Source organism: Pseudonaja textilis, chromosome 1 (assembly GCF_049901715.1).
Source record: "Pseudonaja textilis isolate UNSWEBS1 chromosome 1, rPseTex1.2, whole genome shotgun sequence".
Classification (NCBI taxonomy): domain Eukaryota; kingdom Metazoa; phylum Chordata; class Lepidosauria; order Squamata; family Elapidae; genus Pseudonaja; species Pseudonaja textilis.
Window position 1 is genome coordinate 54514241 of NC_141990.1, and position 26095 is coordinate 54540335.

Here is a 26095-nt window from a genome sequence, read left to right on the forward strand (position 1 = left end):
TAAAATGCAGGAGACAATGATTAATAACCATACATATATGAAGATGGAAATGGGAGGAATGAAGGGTAAGATTCAAAATTTAGAGGAGAAGATGGGAATGATCCAACAGACACTGGAGAAGAATGAACAAAGAATAAAGAATACAGAAACAAAAGCTGAACAAATAGATAAGAGATTGGAATGGATGGACAGGAAAGTAATAGAGATGAACAGAGACTTAGAAGATTTGATTATCCATCTCGAAATGGAATGTGCAGCATTCTATTTGAGATTCTAAAATGTAATGGAATCCAAAGATGAAGACCTGGGAGACATAATGTCCCACTTAATAGCAGAGGCATTGCAAAGGGACCAGCAGGAAATAGTGAAAGAATTAGATGAGGTCTACTGAATCCATACAAACTACACTAGACGAAACAAGCTGCCTAAAGAGGTCCACATCAGGTTCACCAGAAAAAATGTAAGACACTGTATATAGAATCACAAAGGACGAGCCGATGGTGTATTAAAAAAAAGAGATCATGACCTTGAAACAAATTCCGAGCCGGGTAAGAGAGTTGAGGAAGGACTACAGATCTTTGGCAATACAACTGAATAAATGAAACATCTGGTTCCGATGGCTGGTCCCTGAAGGAATGCTGGTGACATGGCAAGAAAGAAGAGTAAAAATTGATAGTATTGAAAAGGCGCAAGAACTTTACGATCAGCTGATGGAAACAGAGGAAGAGGGGAACAGTAAAGAAGAGTCAGAAAGCAAGAGTCAGGAGGACCAACAAGATTAGCAACAGGGACCAAGAAGAGAGAGGCAAAGAAACGAGAGAATACCCAAGGAGAGAAGGACTAAGAACAAGACCCCAAAGAGAAGCAAGAACAAACAGAAGATTTAGGTAGACTCAGAATTAACAGTGGAAGAAGAGATTAAATTATTCTCAATAAACATCAATGGATAAAACTCCTAGATCAAGAGAAAACAAATATTAACCAAACTAACTAAACAAAATGTTGATATTATATGCCTACAGGAGGTACATATCCAAAACCAGCATAAAAATATCTAGAATATCCCAAGTTGGGTGTATTATTTAGAGCATTGGCAGATCAAAAGAAAAGGGGGGTAGCAATTTACGTAAAAAAAGGGATAAATGCAAAAAAAATCTATGCAGATGAACAAGGCAGAATTTTAATGATACAAATTAATTTACATCAAAAACAATTACTATTAGTGGGGATATATGCCCCTAATGATAACCAGAAGAAGAAAGGACTGTATGATAAAATAATTAGTGTAGGTGAAGAAAATATTTGCTTGATAGGGGACTTTAATGCCATTGTTGATGTTAAAAAGGACTATATTAGTATGGAAGGGACTAGGAAGAAAAAGAAGAGAATTTTACCCCCCAAATTTTTTTGATTTAACACATGAGACCAATTTGGAAGATATATGGAGGAAGAGGAATCCAAATGAGAAGAAATATACGTTTTATTCTCCAAAAATCATGGTCCAGAATTGATATGGTATGGGTTAATGGGGCAATCGAGAAAGACATTAGTGAAGTAGAGATAATGCCGAATATATGGGCTGCCTAGTTAAAATTACATGGAAAGGACATGGTAAAAGGAAAAGGAGATGGATATTAAATTCACAAATAACAAAGGAAAAAGAATATATCTCAAGAATGAAAAATGAGTTAGAAACATTCTTTAAGGTTAATCTAAAGCAACTTACTAGTTTACAAAATTTATGGGACACTACAAAGGCCTTCGTGAGAGGCATATCAATAGCCTATATAGCTAAGAAAAATAAAGAAAAATGGAAGAAACAGAACAAATTACAAGAAAGGATTAAAAAAATTGAATATGAGCTCCAAAAAGACCCAAAGAATATGGAAGTTAAGAGAGATTAGACATGAACTAAATTTTATAGATATTGAGGAAAATGCACGTAACTTAAAAACTCTTAAACATAATTTCTTTGAATCAGCAAATAAACCAGGAAGGTGGTTGTCCCATAAATTAAAAATAAAGAAAGAGAAAAGACTAATTCAGCAACTCAAGGATGAGGAAGGGACAGTGTATTATCAGATGGAGGAGAAAAAGAGAATTGTGCAAAGGTATTTTGGTGAGCTTTATAAGCAAGAAGATGTTAGGGAAGAAAACATTAGATACTACTTGGAGGGAAACGGTCTGAGCCCAATCTCAGAAGAAAACAGAGAAGTACTTAATAAAGAAATAACATTAACAGAGTTACAAAAGGCGATACAAAAACAAAAAAATAATAAAACACCAGGTCCGGATGGTTTACCAGGTGAACTATATAAAAATTTATCTGAAATATTTGAACCAATATTACTGGAACTATATAATGAGGCATTAACACAAGCTGGACTTCCAAGGCCCTGGTCCGAGGCATACATCTCCTTAATTGCAAAAGATGGCACTGATCAACAATTAATTGCGAACTATAGGCCAATCTTGTTACTAAATACGGATTATAAGATATTTATGACAATATTAGCAGAAAGAATGAAACCAATTTTGAGTGAACTTATACACACAGACCAGAATGGTTTCCTGCCAAATAGACAAATTAAAAACAATATTAGGACAGTACTAAATTCGATTGAATACTATGAAGCTCAACCAGAAAAACAGGCAGCTTTAATTTTTTTAGATTCAACAATCTTAACTGGAAATTCATGCTATATCAAATTAAAAAGCTGAATTTTGGCACTAATATAGAAAAAACACTTCAAGAAATATACTCAAATCAAAAAGCAAGTGTATTATTAAATGGAGACCATACTGAAGATTTTGAAATTGCAAAAGGAGTGAGACAAGGGTGTCCATTATCACCTCTGTTATTTATCTTGTCTTTAGAAGTGTTGCTTGCTGCAACCAGACAAAACCCAGAGAATTATGGAATTAAGATTAGAAATGAGGAATATAAAGTTCAGGCATTTGCTGATGATTTGGTATTTATAGTGGAAGATCCAATGAATTCAGGACCAATATTGTTGCAACAAATAGAAAAATTTGGGGAAGTAGCAGGATTTAAAATAAATAAAAATAAAACTAAGATAATAGTCAAAAACTGTACAACAAAGCAGAAAGTAGAATTAGAAAATACAATAGGACTGCAAATAGGAAAAAAGGTGAAATACCTGGGAATTTGGATATCACCCAGATGTTCATCATTAAAAAAGGACAATTATGTCAAACTGATTAAGCAAATCAGAAAAGAATTGGAATTATGAGCCAAATTGAAACTGTCTATATTAGGAAGAATAGCAACACTGAAAATGAATACCTTACCAAAATTAATATATCTATTCCAAATGATTCCAATTAAATTAGGGAAATCTTTTTTTATAGAATTAAATAAAATGACATCCAAGTTTTTCTGGTTGGGCAAGCGGCCACATATTAAAATGAAACTATCATAAGATAATAGGAGCAGAGGCAGTCTAGGACTACCAGAATGGGAGCTTTATTATCAGGCAGCGGTGTTGAGTTGGATTAAGGGTTGGATTAAATTAAGAGACAAGAGAATCTTAACATTAGAAGGACATGACGTCTTGATAGGTTGGCATGTATTTTTGTGGGAAAATAAAAGTAATATGCATGCCTATTTCAATCAACACCTAATAAGAGATTCATTAATTACAATTTGGAAAAAAATCAAAGGTAAACACTATACAGAAATCCCTCAATGGCTGTCAACCATGGAAGCCATAATACATCCAAATAGATTAGACCTATGGAAAATGGTAAGCTATGAAGAACTATTAGATAGCCAAGGGAAATTAAAATCAAACCAAGAACTGAAAGAAACTGGAATTATAATCGATTGGTGGCCATATTTGCAAATTCAAAATAAATATAAAAAAGACTCAAAAGATTTTGGATTTGACAAAGGGCAGAATCAACTAGATAAAATATTAATGGGACCAGAACAAAAACTTATAACTAAAATATATAAATATTTATTAGATTTTAAAATGGAAAAGGAAATAGTCAAAAGTACAATGATTGCATGGGCACAGAATTTTGGATACACTATAGAATTAGAGGAATGGGAAAAAATATGGAATATAAATTATAAATTAACGGTATCGGCCGCATACAAAGAAAACATATATAAAATGTTTTATAGATGGTATTTAGCCCCAACATGATTGGCCAAAATCTCCTCCAATATGAGTCCTAAATGTTGGAAGTAAAAAAGTTAATGGTACATTTTATCACATGTGGTAGATGTTCCCCGAGGCCAGGACATACTGGATCCAAATTAAAAATTGGTTAAAAGAGATTACTGGCTATCAGATTGAGCTCAGACCGGAATCCTTCCTATTAGGAATTATTAAAGAAAGACTACTGAAAGAAGTAAAATACCTAGTGTTACATATTATAACAGCCGCCAGAATAGCCTTTGTGCAGGTATGGAAAACACCAAATACCCCTAATGAAGAACTAATAATACACAAAGTAACAGAAAGTGCTGAGATGAATATGCTAACAATGAAATTGAAAGAAAAAGATGACTCTGAATTCTTTACAATTTGGAACAATTGGTATAAATGGCTAAAAAACAGAACCAAGAAGGGAGACAAAAATGTTAATTGAAACAATCCTTAAGAAAGTAAAATAAAATTTTGTAAACTATATAAAGATATAAGAATAGTAATTATAGCTAAAGATATTATTTAATAGTAGATAAACACCATATAATGTATTATGATATTTAAATCAAAATCTTGTATAGATGCCAAGAACGTTGTTGATACCATGATGTTTTACAATGTAAAAAAAAAAGAAAATAAAAATTATTTTAAAAAGAGAATTCTAGTTTGATTTCTTCTTTGATATCTTTGTTTTCCTGGCTGTCCATGGGATCCTTAAACATCTTTTCATTTATTCTTGCTTTTCTGCCAAATTTTCACAATGATAGTTATCCATAAATTTGTTTTTTTTTATGATTTTCCTTCTGCATTTTTCTGCATTTTAGCAATTATATGGTGAGGTAGGTTTCCATAGCCAAAAGTGTATTTCATCTAAAAATGCATGAAGAATATCTACCTTTAGTCTTCTTATTTGTTGAATTTATTTAGAAACTTTCCCCCTAAATGAACATTGCTTTTATTCCTTCACTCACAGCAACTGGTACAGAGAAATATATTGTTTCTGATATTGGAGATAATTAAGCCTTACAAGTAGTAACTACTGATAATCTTCTCCTCTATGGATTTGCCCACACATTTTAATTTTACCAAGAATATTTGAATGTCAAATCAAATCAAATCTTTACTATGGTCATAACCAGCATAAATATTAGGATGAGTAAAATTTCATAGGACCCTTTGTTCCCTCATGCTTGGGTATGTCTGAAAGAATAAGTATTTAACTGCGAGTATGTATGAGAAGTAGAGATGGTGGCATCTGCCTCTGCGAGTAATGTATCCTATTAGGCTGAATTGAAGCCCCAGTCAAAACTAAAACATTTAAATTGATACAAATGACAGTAAATGCATTTATTTCTGCCCTTTCTATCAGTTTGTGTCAGTTTATTTAAAGAGAATTGGTGTTTTGGGTAATGACAAAACTCTTTATTGTGGATTAGATGAATTTAAAAAGAGAATGTCAGAACAAACTGATGTATCAATAAAAATATTTTTTATTTCAGGTCAGCATTATTTAAAAATAAAATAAATGTTGTTGTCTGATAAACACACATGGAGAGAGAGAGAGAGAGAGAGAGAGAGAGATTCCATCCCCTTTTACAGTACATAGTTTCTTTCCAATATTCCACTTGATTGTAATGAATAATCCATGGAGGTGCAGAATATGGCCAGTGGAATTTTTTTCAGCCACATAAAAATAACTCTGCTCTATATCACTTTACTATAACAGGGGAGAAAAGAGTCTTTAAATTGAACTGTGAATAATAACAAATAGGAAGCTGTCCAACTGCTTTTCTTAATGCCCTGTAGATTTTATTTTCAGGATTATTTCCCCTACAATCTCTATTTAGATCTAATCCACATTCAACCTCAGTCCTTTTTTGCCATTTTGTTTAGTACACAAATTTGGTTCTATCCTGTTCTGTTTTCGGGAAGTTAAAATTATCCAACTGACAGTTAGATAGACAGTAAAACTCAAGCCTTATAGTTTGCCATAGGTGAGTGTGCTGATGGGAGAGTCAGAGTGGATACAATAAAACATTAGGAAAACAAAGTCAACTCCTGATGGAAACCAGGAGAGACTGAGTTCTAGGCCTCCCTTAGGCATGAAAACCTGCTGGGTGATTTTAGGCCAGTCACTCTCTCTCAGCCCAACCTAATTTATAGGATCATTGTGGGGAAATAGGAGGCAGGAGAATTAGGTCTGTTTTCTCTCACACGCACTCTCTCATAAGAATCTAATAACATTACAGTCATCAAGATTTTGGACCCAGAAATATGGATAGGGCTGTCTCAGCAAGATGCAGAAGCATTTTGAGGCCTTCCAAGGGCTGTCCACATTGGTCCTGCTGCCAACTCTCCTCCGTCCATTAGCAGCAGTCTGTACACTGTTCAGCCATTGTTGACTTCTGCAATAAGGAGCCCATTAATTTGACACAGTGGAGATACCACTGAAGTTTGAGAGATCTAATGATTTAGCATCTTACAATGTTTTTATGGAAGGTAGCAGTGGGTGAAGGCCTATTAATTGTGAAGAGGCATTGCCTTAGTTTTTCTCTGAGTTCAGGAGATGGAGATGAATATTAAGAAACATTGCAGGCTATTCATAAAAATCAGCAAATATAAAATAATATTGCGATTGATGATGACACAAGTCAATGATGTGTGCCTTTTTTAATAATTAGACTTCTTGTGTTCTCTTTTTCTGCAGGTTCATTCTTGTATCTTAATACATCAGAAAATATGAACTTTATTCTCTTGAGCCCTTGGCTGAGAAGCAGCAGTGAAAACTGCATGGTGCAAGTGGCTGTCTACAAATACTTCCAACCAAATGGAAAGTATGTTGCTCAGGTCCTCCATGCTAATGAAAGCCACATCAAAACCCCATTGATTCCTGGCAGAGAAAAACATGGGTAGGTCTCTTTATTTCTGTCTTCCTTCCACCTTCCAATACTACAATTTTCCTTTGAAGCATTAAAATTGTGCTAAACACTTTTATCTTTAGAGTCCTTTCTAGTTTCATCTTTCATCAGGGAACTCTTTTGGTTTAGATTATTTAAGAGAGAGGAGAGAGGCTATTGCATGGCTCTGTCGCTGGAAGATGTTATTACTATGTCTCCTCTCATTAATCTATTTGGATATATTAATACCTGACCATACTAATTCACACGCATGCACGGACACACAAAATGAGTAATTACAGCCTATTCTGCTCTCAGGGATACCACTTTGCTTTCTATTCATGAATATATTGCATTTTTTTTCTGATTAGCAGAGTTCTTTCTTCTTTCATGCTGTTCTGCCAACTGGTATGTAATAACTGAATTCAGTATAATTTAATTTCCCAAACCTCAAACATTAGCATAGGAAAAATACATGTTCTGCAGTATAAAGCTAATTCTTGTCTGCAGACACCAAGACAAATCAATAGTTGGAAAAGGTAATGGATCTTTACTCATTTGCTAATATACAGGATGAATTTGTACCTTGCATTGAACATTATAGATTAATATGCTCCATAAACCCTAAACTTAGTAAATCTTTGCTTACAGCTTCTTATTATTCATAAACCCAGATACAATGTCTTATTTATCAAACTTTTATTAAAATAAACCAAGGCTTACTGCAGTTTGTGAACTTGGACCTATTAGATATTATGGTGGCGCTTAGTAGGCATTTGCAAAATCTGGCAGATAAACTAAATATTCCATATCAAACAACACATATTTTGGGGTTTTTTACATTTTCAGAACCAGAAAATGACCATTATTTCTTCATCCTCCAAAGCACGGTGTCAAACTTGATCACGTCAAGTGACATCATCTGATGTATCATGACATTTTTTGCCTTTGCAGAGCCAGGATGGGTGTGGCCTGCACATGATACATCCGGCCCATGGGCTGCCATTTTGACACCTCTGCCAAAGCAGTGGCTAGTAATAATCAATGTATTCAGTGTGCAGACTCCACAATGAGGCTACCTTTAAGAACAAAAGGTCCTCAGGATTCACAGACACAGACTGATTTGAGAGTTGTAGTACTTCTTCCACATGTTTTCTTTTTAATCTCTTCTTAATATTATTTTAATACTATCTGAAGTATCTTGAAGGTTGAATACGCTTCTGTGTCACTTTAGTGTTAATTAAGATGTTATCTGACTTTGTGAATCAGTGGGACTTTGTTTTTTATTGTTTCTATGTTAAAAAAATATGAATGCATTCATAAAATAGGGTTTGACTATTACTATTCACTAATCTGCACAGTGTAGTGAATAGTGTGGTGGTGGTAAAGATAGGGATCAACACATATACACTACAGTAGTACAGCATGAGGTTCTTTTCACTTCTCTAAATCTGCACACCTTGTGCGAGGTCCAAGCTAGCTGGAGGCAGTGATTTCAGAAATTGGATTTTTTTATTTTTTTTAACCACACAGCCTTTCTTATCTCCTTAGACATTCATTCTATGCAGGAGAAGGCATCTACAAGAAAACTGTAACCTGAAGGTGGTTTCAGAAACAAATCTATTTCCCTTGCTTAGCCTTGTATACAGTTTTGTATTATTTCCAGGTTGGACAGGCAGAGAAAAGCCAGAATTCTGTCTGGCAGAAGATCAACTTCAACTGTAAGAACAGAGGTCAGCCAAGCGGTTCAGCTGAACAACTTCAGTGTCTTCTGCTGGAGAAAATTTAAAGCCCTGTTTCTCAACCTTGTCAACTTTAAGATGTGTGGACTTTAATTCCCAGAATTCCCCAGCCAGCACACTTCTTAAAGTTGGCAAAGTTGAGAAACATTGGTCTAAAGCAAATATCCTGTTAGTAACTATATAGAGCAGGGGTATTCAAACTCATATTGTCATGGCAGCATCACATGATGTATCTGGACTTTTTTCCCCTTCATTAAACCGGGCTTGGGCACAGCCAGCATGTGACGCATCTGGCCCTTGGGTCAGGAGTTTGACAGCCCTGATATAGAGACCGGCCACAAAAGAGTCTTCCTCCCTCTCTTTTTTCACTTCTTAATATTTATATCTTTTAACAGGTAGCAAATAGCAATGGCATATTCCCTTTAGGGTAGAACTGTTCTTCAAATATTGTGGCCAAAAAGATGCCTCAAAGGACATTTTTCCTTTTCCTGACTAATGCAGAGATGTTCAAAGTAGCAATTGCTTATGCTTGTGCAAATGCTTCAGAATCCAGCTGTGATGGAATGGAGCAAGCCTAATACATTAGTTCAGTCCTTTGCATCAATCTGTTAACCAACTGAGAAATCAAGGTACTACTTATGTCTCTTAATCTCAGGTCATGCCCCAAGGTTGAAAAATTAGCTTTTTAAAATATAACCGAGTAGTGTAAAAGTTAAATACATGAGAGCCCTATTTGTCAACATAGCTCAACATTTAACCCTTCTTAATCCATAAATATTTTTTCTATGCCTGCAATGTTTAAATAAAGTATTTAGGGTGATGATATTTTTTAATTTAATTGAGCTCGGGCTTTTTATTAAGTAGTTTGCTCTTTTTGGCCTATGGCCAGGTAAAATATCTTATTCCAGTTGTGTAATTAAGATTAATTGCCAGTGCTGCCTCAATTTGTCAGTCTTTCTGTGTGGTTTTCTTTTTTTTCTTTTTTAGATTGTAGTTGGGCAAAACAGCAGGAGCCTATTTTGAGCAAGCTGATTATGGATACTTTGAAGTGATGTTCTTTGTTCAATTTATGATTTAATTTGAATATATGAATAGTGTACACCCTTGATATTCTGATTAAAAAGTTTACCTTCACAGTTGCAGAATACATAGTGCAAAGAACAATTTAAAACAACTGTCATAGTTTTGTTTGCTTAGCAAGGCAAACTGCTGAGAGGGAAATTGCTAGCTTATTCTTGAAAGAATGGGGAAAAGGAAGGAAGGAAGGATGGAAGGAAGGGTTTTAGAAAAATAACCGATTCATCGATTACCTTGGATTCTAAAATGTTTATTAAAATTAGGTGCAAGGGTTTTTTTTTTTAAATTAAAAATAGATGCCACTAAGGGGTACCAAGATTGTGATCATAGCATCCAGGATGAGAATCATTTAGTCCTTTGCAAGAATCAAAATAAAATGATTTCCCTGGGTTACTCTTAGTCCGAATTATGAACAACTCACTCCTACTGGTGTATGCCAACCTTCTTCATATATCAACCAGAAGACTCAAATACAGGAAGCTCCCACTGGCATTTGCCCAACAACTTTAACATTGATTCCCAATGGAAATCCAAGTGGGTCACAGAACACCCAGATATAGAAACATATAAATGATCCCCCAAAAGGTACCAGGCTTTGGACTAGTAGTGGACAATCCTGAATAAGATGTGCACCTCACACGGTGTCTACATAAATGGGGCATGGTATCCTCATCTCAGAGTCATTGTAGATCAAATTGTAGATCACAATCATGACCAGGTGTAAGCTGAGGGCATATACCAGTCCAGGATCTGGGTGTTGTTGTTGTTTTTTTAAAATAAAAATGATGCTGCACTTCAATAGCTAGGCATTTGGCATTTGAACACAGATCTTTTTAACATGTATATTTCGTTATGTTTTACTAATCTAGGTGAAATCTTAATGTATTTTGCTAGTCTACGAATGATATGCTATTTGCTAAAGAAATAAATAATTTGATTTTAGTTTAGAATTGATCCCAGTTAGGGAATCCAATATTGTTATAACAATACAACCAAATTGACATGTTAATCAATTCTCCTACAGACTGTTTGGAAATGGAATTGTGGCAGGTTTTCTTCTCTCTTATAAATGTTACAGGCACAGAAAATTTGTACTCATCAGATTCTGATAATTATTTAGCTAAATGGTCAGAAAAATGCTATAGAATTGCAATAAGTCTATGGACTCTAAACAAACATAGAAAATTCAGGAGGCCAGTGTGATCCCAGTTTGTACACCATCATCCTAAAATGGTTTGCATTGTTATAGCTGTACTTCTTTCATGGTGCAAATCTCTGCTTGCTAAAAAATAATTGTTTATACCTGGGTCCCTTAGCCTAGTACTCTAGGGCAACTGAATTATCCTCTTAGGAGTGTATTTATGCTCTAACACATTTTTTTTAAAAAATATTTTTGATGTGATATTGATGTGTGTTTGAACCACAGGGTAAATGGAGTCAATCTTAACTTGAAATAAAAATCCCATTTCTCCTGTGTTATCGATTAGAATTTATCACACAGGATTTATCCACTCAATTGTCTTCAAATCAACAGGCTGCCTAAACTTGTATTAGAACAGAAATGCCTCAATAAGCAGAATAATAGTTGGTAAGCATAAATGAAATCCCAGTTGTAGTGGATGAATTGAAATGAAATGAGTGAAGACATAGAATACTCTTCTTCCCTTGTTCCAGTCAAGTTTAAGTCCCATTTCCCACCCCCTCAATCTTTTGGGTACTTATGATAGTAGGTTGTATTAGGCTTTGCCGATCATTTTAACTGATATATCAATTTTTGGCAAACTACTTTGAGTGTCTTAGGAAGTTAGTTTATCTGTAATAACTTTATAAATAAGGATTATCAGGACACAAAGATAAGGTTTCTCTATAGATTTAGTTTACTTCTCTGTGTCTTGAGCTAGGTTTTTCTAACAAATAAAAATGAAAAACAAATCAGAACAGAAACTCTCTCTCCCTCTCCCTATCCCCCCCTATATATGTATATATGTATGTACAGATTTTGTGTGTGTGTGTGTGTGTGTGTGTGTGTGTGTGTTTATTTATTGCAGGCTGAATGATAATTTCAGCACATGCAGAAAGAGGTTTTTTTTTAACCTTACAGCATTCCAACAGTAATGAATAATTGGAAATAGCCAGTTATCAAGCACACATTTTAAGTTTCTTCAGTGTTCAAGTGATGTCCTTGCCAGACAACAGGTAACTGTGATCCTTGGCTGATATTCCAGACATACTAGTATAGATGACCTCCTTTATCCTTGCCTCTTCCCCCAGCCTCTAAACATATTCAGGGACCTTGGTATATATTCAGAGGCAGCGATAACTCTTATTTGCATTGCAGATTTAGGAAAGTAACCAAAGGGAGCAGATGTGGAACATTATTCTCACTCCAAGTGACATGAGGCTCACATCTTTTCTGGGCTTTGAAAAAAAGTGATCCACATTTTCCCTATTTGTGCATTTATTCCATTTCCAGTATTAGTTTGCTCTCTCCGCTAACTGTCCCTACCTGTCAAATCATTACATGGCTATTTACTTGGAATATCTGACAAATGTCTTCATTTTGGTTCCTATAATAGATGTAAGAAATAGAATGCAAGAGAATGATCTATTGTAAAGCAGGAAATTTAAGTCAATGTATTCGGGGAAAGAAACCTCTCAAATCAGAATTGGGCTTTGTGTGGGTCACAAAGAAGTTCTCACTGAAATCTTTAGGGCTGCATTTATCTGATTTATCAGATTTCCAGTTGTATAGGTTAGGAACAACAAAATAATCCAACATAATTGCCTTCGTGCTTCCACTGAGTACAAAAAAAAAAAAGAAATAGACTTGTGTGATTTAAGTGAAGTCAATAAGTGATTTAGTAGAGTAAGGGGTGGTGGGAAGAAATGTCACTTCTTCTCCTCAAACACTTATTAAAGTTGAACCAAGCCTTGCATGGATGTTCAATTTGGTAGATTAATGACACTTTGTCTGACCATACCAGCTGTAGTTATAAGCAGGTATCAAGTATTTATCATGTGTACCTACTGTTATTTATAGGACAGAAAATAGATGGCCTTTTGGCATCCACAGCTAAGAGTTGGTTTCTTTTTTAGGAGGATTAATTTTGATTGATGAACAGATTTGCTGTTATAAAAAGTGTCAAAGCAAATAACAACTAGTGTGAACCCTGATCCTTTAGAATTAATGTTCATGAGAAACTGTAAATAGTTTAATAGAAAATAGCAGCTTTGAAAGACTAATTAATCTCTAGAAAAAGAGTAGTGGGACATTAGCCTATATTAGATTGTTTTTTAAAGATTTCTTCAAAAATTCCAGAGGGCATTATTCCTTTATTTCCATGCCAAAAAGGAAAAGGAAACCATCCTTCTCTACCTATATTTACTACAAAATTAGGCATTGGTCTCAGGGGGTGGGATTCTACTGGTTCAGACTGGTTCAGGTGAACTGGATGTTAAATTTACATCTGATTGACTGAACCTGTAGTTGAACCAACCAACTGCCCCGCCTACCCCTCCCTTCCCAGGAGTCTGCACGTGGCTCATTTTGGATGCAGGTAAACGTCCCTCTTGGAAGTTCAAGCAGTCCAGAAATGGGCCTGTTTCTGGCTTCCAGAAGGCCTCCAGACCCTGGGGGAGGCCATTTTCACCCTCCCAGAGGCCCAAGGGAAGCCTCCGGATCCTGGGGAAGGCAAAAAAGCAGCTCTCCTGGAAGTTCCAGCAGTCCAGAAACAGGCCTCCAGACACTGGAAGGCCATTTTCATTCTACCAGAGGCTCAAGGGGACCCTCCATACCTTGGGGAAGGTGAAAAATGGCCTTCCCAGAAGTTCCGGTAGGCCACATCTACCATGGCCACGCCTACCCAGCAACCGGGCAGTGAACTGGTTGCTTGGATTTTTGAATCCCACCCCTGATTGGTCTGCTATTCTTTTCATGTGTGCAATTGTCATTGTACATTTGGAATATATTCGGAATTGTCACATTTTTAAGAAGAAAAGGGAGAATGAAAGATTAGAGCATGTTTGAGAATTGCCAGATTTGAATATTTTAAAATAAAGTAGACTTGTTGTTTTGGATGGCAGGACAAAAACTAATGACTGGAAATTGCAAGAAAGCAGACTTTTAGCTAAAACATTAAGAGAACCATCCTAACAATAAGAACTGCTCATCCACAAAACTGAATGCTTTGGAAAGTAATTGGTTGGTTCTCCTTTATTAGAAGAGGTAAGCAGAGGCTGGATAACCATCTGTCAAGATTGCTATTGCTGTACCATGCATTGAACAGGGATGATTTCCAATTAAACTGTTTTTCATAAATTCTCAGAACATTAGAGATAGTTTTGCAATGTTCACTGACTCTAAAACAAAAGGTATCTCAAAAACAGGAATATTTCCTGATAAATGAAATGAATGGAATCAAATTATTTGATTGTACAGCATATGTTTGTTTATACATATACATGAGAGAGAGAGAGAATGCGTGTGTATGTACAGTATATATACATATCATTTTAAATAACATTTTGTCGAAATAAAGAACACAGTACAGCATCAGCATATATTGCAAGACTCCTATCCTCAGATAAAGTTCTCCTGGATTCATGAAAATGTACCTTCTCATTGCAGCCTCACTATTAAGTGGATTGAGACAGCTACTTTAATTTCACCCTTCTTTCTGAGTGCTCATTCCTGCTCAGGAAAAACTAAGCTTTATTGACCAAACTGTCTGAGCTGCATTCATTAAACTAGAGCAGGGGTCTGCAATCTTAAACACTCAAAGAGCCATTTGGACCTGTTTGCCACAGAAAAGACCAGGAACCACAAAACCTGGGTGGGCATGGCCAACTCAATATCACTCACTCCCGCCCAGTCACATGACCCCATAGCCATGCCTATGCAGCCGATCATTAGGTCAGAGAACTGGTTATTAAAAAAACACCAGGAACCACAAAAGTCTTTTGATTCTGTCTCCCTCTCCCTCCCACTCCCTCTCCCTCCCCCTCTCTCTTTATTTATCTATCTATCATCTATCTATCTATCTATCTATCTATCTATCTATCTATCTATCTATCTATCCATCCATCTTCTTTCTTTCTTTCTTTCTTTCTTTCTTTCTTTCTTTCTTTCTTTCTTTCTTTCTTTCTTTCTTTCTTTCTTTCTTTCTTTCTTTCTTTCTCTATATCTCTGTACCTCTGTCTATGTCTCTCCCCTTCTCTCCCCCCTTTCTCTGTATCTCTGTCTCTGTATGTCTCTCTGTCTCTTTCTCTCCCTCTCTATCTCCCCCTCTCTCCCCCCTCCCCCTCTGTATCTCTCTGTGTCTCTCTATGTCTCCCTCTGTATCTCCCCCTCCTCTCTCTGTGTCTCTCTTCCCCTCTCCCTCCCATTCTCTCTGTATCTCTCTGTGTGTCTCTTTATGTCTCTCTTTCCCCCTCTCTCCTTCTCTACCGCCTCTCTCCCACTCTCTCTCTGTATTCTCTCTGTGTGTCTCTTTCTCTCTCTCACCTGCTCCCCTCTTTCTGTAGCTCTGTAATGCTCTCTCTCTATGTCTCTCTCTCTCCCCCTCTCTCTGTATCTCTCTCTCTGTCTCCTTCTCTCTCCCCCTCTCTCTCCCCCATCTCTGTATCTCTCTCTCTCCCTTGCTCTCCCCACTCTCCCCCTCTCTCTGTGTGTCTCTTTCTGTATGTCTCTCTCTTCCCCTCTATCCCCCCCTCTCTCCCTTTCTCTGTATTTCTCTTTGTGTGTCTTTCCCCCTCCTCTCTCTCTTCCCATCTCTGTGTGTGTGACTTTGTCTGTATCTGCATTTGTGTGTGTGTGTATCTCTCTGTCTGACTCTCTCTTTGTGTATGTCTGTGTCTCCTCTCTCTCTCTTGGAAAGCTGAGGCTAGGCTGACCTGGTGAACTCTCCTTAGGGCTCTTCACTACTCCTTTTCTTTCTTCTTGGCAACTTTTTGTAAATCTGGGTTGGCTGAGGAATGAGTGCAAGCTGCAGCAGAGACTTTTCCAAAGATGACCCTCCTCCCCCTGCTTCTCCTCTTATGATCCCCTAGCCAGGTGTGGTGGGGCCGAGATGGCACTCATGAGTGGGGACCCCCTCCTCAAATTAGCAGCCAGGCTTGGCCAAAGCGCAACAAAGGTGGAGTGGGCAGTTGACCAACTGACAGGTAAGCAACTTTGGTGAGGACACTCCAGCTTTCTTTGAGCCTGAACCCCAGAGTGGGCATGCAAGATTCAGTGGGGCCAGCCCCGTTTCCCACTGCCCTGAGCTTCTTAAAGATGAGGCTGGGGGCTGGGGGCCTATCCCTCTTTCCTTCATCCCCTCCTTCTGGATCCAATTCCCACCCCACCAGCCCTCAAGTTAGCAAGGCCGGCATTGGTCGTGGCCAGGTCTGGCCAGTGTCTCAGGGTGGAGAGCAGGTTGCATGTCTCTCCAGGTGAGCAAGGCACACCCAGCACAATAAGGGCCAGAAGCAAGAGATGAGGCACCAGAGAATCAGCCCCATCTGCTTCTCCATCCTCTGCTGTCACCCTTACCTTCTCAGGCCAGGCGACCAGTGACTGGGAGGAGAGGGTGAGGGATGGGGCAAGCCAGTGGTGAGATCACCCAATAGGGAGCCACAACAGGGGGACAAAACAGCCGCATGCAGCTCTGGAGCCATGGGTTGCCGACATCTGAACTAGAGGATGTTATCCTAACAAGAACAATGACTGATGCAGTGATTGATGCAGATGTCACTCGAAGAGGAGTAGGTTGTCATGCTTTGCTTTAAGAAGCTCTGCCTTAAGATCTAGCTTACATTGCTCTTTCAGGGAAAGATAATATGGTAAATGTTAAGATCAGTGTTCCCTAGAGCAGTGGTCGCCAACCAGTGGGCTGGGGACCACTGGTGGTCTGCAAGAAAATTTTGGTGGTCCACAGAGAAATGTCCCCTCCCCAAAGCAATTAATCCAGGCTGTGCAGGAACACAAGGCTGCTCTGCCCACATTGTCCATGGGAACACAAGTCTTGCATCACTTGAATTGTGAACAACATGAGGTAGTGAGGGGAGGGGGGAAAGGGTGAAGGGGGGAACTTGCCCCATGTACTCCATGTGCCTCGCCAGCCATTGGGCTGCTTCTTTATGCTTCTTCTGCTTTTGGTTACATGCAAGGAAAGCAGCAAAAGTCTTTCTTTCTCTCCCCCAAACTCTGCCAGAAATGAGTCTTTGGGACCCTGCAAGGCCTCCTGCTCCAAGAGGTTGCACCAGCATGACAAGTCTCACCCAGACTCATTTCTAGAGGAGTTTGGGGGAGAGAAAGAAAGACTTTTGCTGCTTCTGCTGCTTTCCTTGAAGCCAAAGTCTCTCTCTCTCTCTGTCTCCCCCTCCTCCTGAGAATGGAGCTGGAGACAGTATCCTCTGATCCCAAATAACGAATGATCAATCAGTAGGCAAATGGGGTGGGGAATTTCCCGGCAGACTTTTTGTGGGGGGGTTCCCAGGGTCTCTGCTGCTTTCTGCAGAGACCCTGGGAAAACGTTAGCAAGCCACTGTCAGTCAAAAATCATTTTAGTGGTCCGCAGGATTTAAAATTATGAGTTTGGTGGTCCCTGCAGTCCAAAAGGTTGGTGACCCCTGCCCTAGAAATATCTATTGGTATTTACTAGGCTCTCAACTCTAGTAACTAAATCTACATTAAAAAAAAAGTTGCCTTACAATATTGAATATTGTAAAGCAGAGTGCAATCCTGTAAAACAACATTTTGTTTACCAGAAAGTTTATGAACCCATACATGTAAGTCGCAATCATTTTATGTAAATAAAAATAAAGAGTGGCTACTGCCTAATGGTTTGTTGGGAATGTGCCTTCCTGGAAAGAAAGAAAAGAAAGAAAGAAAGAAAGAAAGAAAGAAAGAAAGAAAGAAAGAAAGAAAGAAAGAAAGAAAGAAAGAAAGAAAGAAAGAAAGAAAGAAAGAAAGAAAGAAAGAGGGAAGGAGGGGAGAGAGGGTGGTGGTGGAGATTTAGGTAAGAAAATCCAAATGTCCAGGTATAGAATAGGTGATAATTGACTCAATAGCAGCAACTGTTGAGAGGGTGGAGTCCTAGTGGACAATCACTTAAATATGAGCCAGCAGTGTGCAGCTGTCCAAAAAAAGCCAACACAATCCTAGGTTGGGGAATAGAATCAAAAACACATGAAGTGTTAGTACTACTTTATAATGCCCTGGTAGAACATAGAACATCATCACAGTTCGAGTGGATCTTGGGGCTCTTCTAGTCCAACTCCCTGTCAATCAGAAGACCTTATGCCATTTCAGAAAATGACTGCTCAGTCTCTTCTTAAAAGCCTTCAGTGATGGAGCACCCACAACTTCTGAAGACAAGCTTTTCCACTCGTTGAGTTGACCACACTTAGAATATTGTATCCAGTTTGGGTCACCAAAATATAAAAAAGATGTTGGGACCCCGGAAAGAGTGCAGAGAAGAACACCAAAGATTATTTGAGACTAAAACATACGAGGAACAGTTGCAGAAATTGGGTATGTCTAGTTTAATGAAAAGGACTAGGGGTGACATGATAACCGTATTCCAATATCTAACTGGTTACTACAAAGAAGAAGGGGTCAACCTATTCTCCAAAGCACTTAAAAGCAGAAGAAAGAGCAATGAATGGAAACTAATCAAGGACAGAATCGAGCTAGAACTAAGGAGAAATTTCCTGACAGAACAATTAATCAGTGAACCTCCAGAAGTTATGGATGCTCCAGCACTGAAGTTTTTAAGAAGAGATTGGACAACAATTTATGTGAAATAGTATAAGGTCTCCTGCTTGAGCAGAGAGTTGGACTAGATGACCTCCAAAGTCCCTTCCAACTGTGTTATTCTGTGATTGGAATCATGAGCAGCACTGGGAATGAGTGTTTTATGGCTGGCCATATGTATTTTGGCAGTCACTTTGTAAGCATAACCCCAACATTGGCTAAAATTCAAAAAGTATTCACTGATCTCAACAGGATTCCTACACATTTAGTACAGTTCATCTATCATAAATATAAGCTACCTTTAAGATATATTTACCTACTTCTATTATCTTGGAACAGGATGTTCGTTTCTTGGCATGAATAAGTTTTCACTCTGTCAAGCTTCTGGATGCAAGCCCATTCCAACTAAAGCAAAAGAAGAAAATAACAGGGGTTTAGATTGTAGGGCTAGTGAAACAGACATCTTGAAAAAGAGGTATATCAAAGGAATGTTTGTTTGTCTCCAATGTGCATTCCAGCAGGGCTATTTTCAGAAGAGAGGAACAATTTCAGGTTTCCTGATTTCAAAAGGAAGAGTGACTCCTTGACATCTTTGTCAGTCAGGCCCCATAATAGAAGGAGAAAATGTGCTTTGCTGAAATTAATGCACTTGAAAAGCAGTGTGGAGATAAATTAATTTTAGGTCAGAATTTCTCACAACTCGAGTTGTTCATTGTGTCAGCAAGTGTCTTTTTCTCCCCTGTTAGCCTGAATTACACATTAATATCTGATAAGGTCTTCAGTTCATATCCATTTACAGGAGGGAGAAAAAGAAGTGTTGTCAGATCCTATTATTTGATTGGGGTTAAGCCAACCAAGCAAAGATTTTTTCAGGGATTTTATACAGGAGGGATTAAACAGTAATGTGGCAGAGGAAGAAACTGTTTAAAAATAATACTAGGAGGAACTGCTCTCTTTGTTTCATGAATGGCACTCTAACAATTGTTTGTGGCTTCCTTGGAATTGATAAAACATTCTGCCTATGCACAGATCAAAATGTTTTATTTTATTTTATTTTTAAATTAGATGTTATGGAGAAAAACTGAACACATTTAACAGGATTACTTTCCCCCATATCTCATAATGTATTGGAACACTATTTAAAAGCACAGGTTGTCCTCATTTAGTGACTGCCTCATTTAATGACCATTTGGTTATGGTGGTGATGAAAAAAGTAACTTTGCAACCAATTCTTGTATTAATGACTTCCGCAGGTCTGTAAAGCCAAGGAAACCTGAAATAAGGTATTATAACCAGTTATGGTGATTTCAGTTACCGCTTCACTTAATGACAAAGTTGTCAATCCCAATTCTGGTTGTTAAACACAAGTGTAGCACATGTAAATCAGTGGTGGGATTCAATTTTTTTTTCTCTCGGTTCTGTGGGCATGGTTTGGTGGGCATGGCAGGGGAAGGATACTGTAAAATCTCCAGTCAGAGGTGTTATTTGCCAGTTCTCCGAACTACTCAAAATTTCCACTACTGGTTCTTGAGAACCGGCCAGAACTGGCTGAATACCACCTCTGATATAAATGTAACACAAAGTGAAATCTACTCATTAGATGGTTTTTGAATTGCTGGAATGGTATTGGGGGATAAATGGAGAAATGACAAAAACAATTTGGCAGAATGATTAAGGTGTTGAACTAGGACAACTCAAACTCAAGTTTATGGAAAGTAGACATGGAAACAGACTGGAAAACTTTGGGCCAAATATGCTCCCTAAGCCAAATCTACCTGACATATTTGTTGTACAACAACAGAAAAGCAGATCCCCATATACGAAGTGGACATGAAGGATATGGATCCACATATGTGAAGGTTATGAAAGAGTTACATGACTCTGAGAAAGAGGACATATGAGCAAGATACTAAAAACAAACCCTACTCTGACTTGATTTTGTTTGGTATGAGATGGGGCAGCGAGAAACTCTGACAATTTTTCAAGCTTTTATACCCCACATTAATAAAAAACATTTCTGGAACCTCTGCCATATCTGTTCCTTGACCTTGTTCCTTAACTTCAATCTTGAAGTTTCTTTCTCATGCTTCCTTCCTGTACAGAAACTGCTCATCTTCTCTGGTGGATAATAGCGTAGTAACTTTCCTCATAAACTCTTCCCTCTCTCCTTCAAGAGCTTTAATTTGCAGCAAATGATGTTTTAGGCATTCTTCAGACAGACAGAAAGACACACATTGCAAATCATTGTGAGGCTTCCCTCACTGTCCATGATGCTTAGAGTTTCCTTTATGAACTCTTCTTGCTAAACTTCCATGCAAATTATCTATAGCTGTTTGTTCTGGTTGTGAAACCTCCTCTCATCTCCTCTGGGGATGAGGACCATCCCAGACTGAAATAAAAAAGATTGGGAGAGGGAGGACAATAGGGGAGGGGGGGAGAGGGAAGGGAAGGTCTTCCTACTTGACTTCCCCTGGAAATTTCTACTTGCTTTCCTTGTTTCTTTTCTCTGAGTAGGAAAAGCTGCAGTTGATGACAGGTAGGCCTGTACTCATACTAATGATATACTTGTCATCTTTATCATCCAAAATCAATCCACCAGGATAAAGACCTCTTAATGAAAGATTATGGACTATTATCTAACATGGGTAGCCCATGTAGGTTAGTAGATTGAAGTTTCGCTCATTGCTTAACTATTACACAAAGCTGGTTTTCATATTGTAGATAGATAGATTCTGTAGATAGATGATAGATAGATAGATAGATAGATAGATAGATAGATAGATAGATGTAAAACATTAATAAGGGTATCTAATACTGTAAAATTATTCCTTATTGCTACCATGTTCCATTTATATTATCTTTGTATTATTGTTATCTTTTATTGTCTTAAAAATACTTTGAGCGGTCTGTTTATACAGATCAATTTTTCAAGGAGTTTTTGTTTTTTTAATAAAAATTGCAGATGGAAAAACAATTATATTTTCATAATCTGAATGTAACTGCAACCATACAATAAAAATACTGTCTCGGAGGCAGAAATAAAGGAATAGCACAAATACTATTCAATTGATGTGGATTGCCAAACTGTTTACCAAATTAGTCCAGTTTGCTTCTCTTTCCACAAAGGTAATATTTTTTTGATCCCATGAGAAGAAAAAAGTTTATTTTATATTTATTTATTTATTTTGATTTGTCAATTGCTTACAAGATAATAAGTATAAGTATATACATAGTTATGAATGCATGAAATGGGTACATATAAGAAAAATAAAAGAAACAATAGGACAGGGATGGTAGGCACGTTGGTGCGCTTATACATGCCCCCTACAGACCTCTTAGGAAAGGGGTGAGGTCAAAAGTTCTCTAGATTTCAGTTGAGAACTAATTTTTTCATGCTAATTATTGGATATAGACTCTAAAGAGTCTTTACTGTTGTTAACATTTTTATATTAACCATTTTTTGCAAATTTATACTAGACATTTATTCAACTAGTCGACATCAGTTTCTCTTTCAGTTTACAAGTATGTGCTACTGCATCTTCCCACTTACATTGCTCCCCAGACTTTATAATGGCACGGTTGCTAGATATTTTGAATATTGTATGCAGTTGTGTATGACTATGGATGGACAATATATTGCCGTGGTGGTGCAGTAGTTAGAATGCTGTATTGCAGGAGTTCAATCCTGACTGGCTCAAGGTTGACTCAGCCTTCCTTCCTTCTGAGGTCAGTAAAATCAGGATCCAGATTGTTGGAGGCAATAAGCTGACATTTGTAAATTGCTCAGAGTATGCTATAAAGCACCATGGAGTAATATTATAAGTCTAAGTGCCATTCCTATATTGCTTATGAAATTAGCTATGTGATATTTGCTTATGAGGTGCACTTGCATCTGCATTAGTAGCAGTCAGATGTTATTTTCTTACAGGCACATGTTTGGATAGTGAAGTGAAGAAGGCATGCTAGAGGGAAGACTGGGACTATTTTTTATCTCTTTACCAGATGGGATGGATCAAAGGAAGGATCAGTTCTGATGTAATGTCAAGGATATCATTTAATTCTGGTCATAATTTGCCCTCAGTGCCAACCAGCCAATTTGCAATTAGATTACTGATCCCAAGCATGTACCTGTATATGAGTGCAAGAGATACAGGGATTATACATTCAGGCAATTTGGAAGAAATATACATGTTCAATAGCAGGAAGCAGGGTGATAAATCTTAGCAAGAAGCCCAGGAAGAGCCAATAATAAAACAATAAAACAGCAGCCACTGGTTCACACCAACTGGATTGAGCCAACCTTTGTTCGCAACAGAATACCCTGCACCACCAGACTTGAGATTCTAGGCTTAGACAACCTTGAACTATGCCAGCTAAGATTGGACTTAAGCATAGTACACAAAATCATATGTTACAATGTCTTACCAGTTAATGAATATTTCCGCTTTAACCACAACACAAGAGCACACAACAGGTATAAACTTAAGGTAAACCACATACTTGATTGCAGGAAGTACGATTTCAGCAACAGAGTGGTCAATTACCTCACGGCCTGATTCTGTTGTCACCTGCTCCTTTACCCTCAAACTAACCTCTATTGACCTCACCCCATTCCTAAGAGGTCTGTAAGGGATGTGCAAAGGCACACAATCCTGCCTACCCTCCCTGTCCCACTGTCCCCAATTATTAGTTCCTATTTCTTATATTTAAATTTATGTTTATTCTTATTTCTATTGTTTTGTAAGCTTTTGACAAAATAAATAAATAAAATAAAAAAATAAAATGAAATAAATAAATAAACTAGATAACATTCGTACAGTCATCAGAATAATTATACTTCACATTCCAAGTAGCACAATTGACCATTATTTCATACTAAAAGCACTTCCTTTTTTCCAAGTAATTTTACTATTAAATTATATAATCTTTATTAAAGATTATAATCACAGCATTAAATTTAGTTTGTAAAAATGAATGCAAACTAAAAGAATGATGGGAAATAGAACAAAGGAGTAAAATTGCAAAGGGGAAAACTAGGAAAGACAAAAAGAATAGAAAGAAAAATGAAAAAGAAAATAATAATATAGTAATTAAAATTAAATGAAATATATAAAGAAATGACTCCAACCTTTCATCATAAAATATATGAACACTTTTAATAACTTTTCACCTCTTCTTAAATTATAACAAATTATCTCCCCACATCTCATCTCTTATCTAGAAACAAATCTATCAATATCTTTATTTTAGTCGTGGTGTCAACAAAAGTCCATTAAAGGTTAACCAGAAAAAAACAACATGTTTATTTTAACCGTAATCAAATTTATTTTAGTTATTTATTTGATTTGTCAATCACTTACAAGATAATAGGTATAAGTATAAATATGAGTAAGAATATAGGTACCAATAAATGGGTACAATAGGACAGGGACTGTAGGCACAATGGTGCTTATGCATGCCCCTTAACCAACATTATTTTCCTTCCTCTTATTTTTAGCAATTATTATAAGCTTCCTCAAGATAGTAGCGGTACTTGTAATTTTGCTCAAGGAGGAAAGGTATTACTTGGATCTGGTGCCCTAGAGCAGAAAAGTAAGTTCAAAATTCAGAGTTCCTGAACAAAAATATGCTAGCTAAGGGGCAGGTTGAAAATGAAATAGCAAATAAAATACCTCCAGGATTCATGTTTATTGCTTTTAATTTGACTTAACTTGATTGTATTAACAGATGGCAATAAATAACTAAATGGCCCTCTGCCAGCTAAGATAACATATATGAAGGCTGAAAACTGCTTTCTTAAAATACATTTTATTAGTAGTTTTAACTTTAATATTACTGTTAAATGGCAATTCCAAAGTAGACACTAGATGAATCCTTTGTGAGTTCAACTCAAAACCTTGCCTACTGTGATTGTCTGTGCCATTTTAATCTCTTACAAAGTAGGAAATAGACCTGTGATTGGAAAGAAGAGAAATACACAACCTGCATCAAATATTTCTTTTGTCCTGAAAAAAACTTTTTCCTGTTGTAACAAGGAATTTTCAGTTACTAAGAACTTTCAATGGGTCTTAGGACTGATGGCATTCTAAGAAAGGTTGAGTCCAATTGTTACTAAAGGGTATGCTGTTATCCCAAGATATCTTGAGAAAATGGACTACAAACATATTTACCTCTGAAGAACCTTGGACCAAAATGGAACACACATCACTACATTCTGAGATCCATTTATTCAAGTAACAGAATTAACAAATATTTATATTGCTAGGTTGTTTTTTTTTTGGCACACTACTATTTAAATAAGAAAATATTGGTTTTGATGCACTACAGTGAAGTATTCCCAACTGATAAAGATTTTCATGCCTTTTATTCAGGTGTATGTTTCAGTCAAAGCTATAAACTGGCTTTCATCTCTTTCAACTGTATGATCTAGTTTTTAAGAAACTGTGTAAATAGTTAATGTTTCTGTTCTAACAGAGATAGATGATGAGGATAGATAGATAGATAGATAGATAGATAGATAGATAGATAGATAGATAGATAGATATATCATTTAATTATCTGACACCTCAGAAAAGGTTTTTAAAAATAATAAATTCTATTTTACATTGCAAGTTTATCTTGTACTTGTTTGGAAAATAATACTCTTAAGTTATTTAATATTATCTCTGAATTAGCTAAAGTTAAAATTGGTATAATCAGTAAAATCATACTGGAGATAAATATTATCATAGAAATGGTGATAGCTTTAGACCGTAAGATATTTAGAAAAAATATTAATCAGATCAGATCTACATTGCTTTTAATACATGAGGGGAAATGTAATCATGATTTTTAAATATTTAACAGAGAGTAAAAACTGTTGCCTAAAATTCCTTTAGGATGTGCACATTCAAAGAAGGTTGGACCAGAACTTAATAATATTTAGAGTACAGTCATTGAAATAAATTGTTTTATCTGATTAATATAAGTCTCATTAATTTTACTGAGCTTATCTCTAAACATAATTAAATCAGGATTTATCTCATTATGATATATAGTGCATAGATATATACAATATCCTCCGCTACTTAGTTTTAGGTGTTTCATAGAGTAATGGTTGAATCTAATGGTTCTGAAAATCATTGACTCAAATATATTTTATTGAACTGTGAAATAATGAGCCCTGGGATTGAAATAAGCAAGCAGGTATACCTATCAAAAATTTCATTTACTATGGATTCAGTTCTATTCTTGACTGAACACAAGGTCAGAATTTTGATAAGATCAGTGCTTAAAACACATACACAGTGATGAACAATGAGGTTTTCTATTGCAAAAGAGGATAGATCCATCAACGGTGCCCATGTTGTTCAAATGCTGGAGGCGGGGGTGGGGTGTATTATTTTTCAAGTGAGGTTTACTTTCTAACATTTTCTCTCAGTGGTTAGTAGTATGAAAAAGGATTCACCTAGTCAATTTTTA

The 26095-nt window shown here is 36.7% G+C and overlaps 1 protein-coding gene across 1 annotated transcript in view; it reads left to right on the plus strand.

Moving 5' to 3' along the window:
* Positions 1-635: 635 nt before the first annotated feature.
* The window catches only part of LOC148127624 (ALK tyrosine kinase receptor-like), a 213346-nt gene continuing 187886 nt past the window's right edge, over positions 636-26095 (plus strand). Inside the window, exons 1-2 of the mRNA XM_087929823.1 lie at positions 636-735; positions 6889-7090. Of these exons, the coding sequence (XP_087785949.1) occupies positions 636-735; positions 6889-7090 (302 nt within the window). The remainder of the gene's footprint in view (positions 736-6888; positions 7091-26095) is intronic.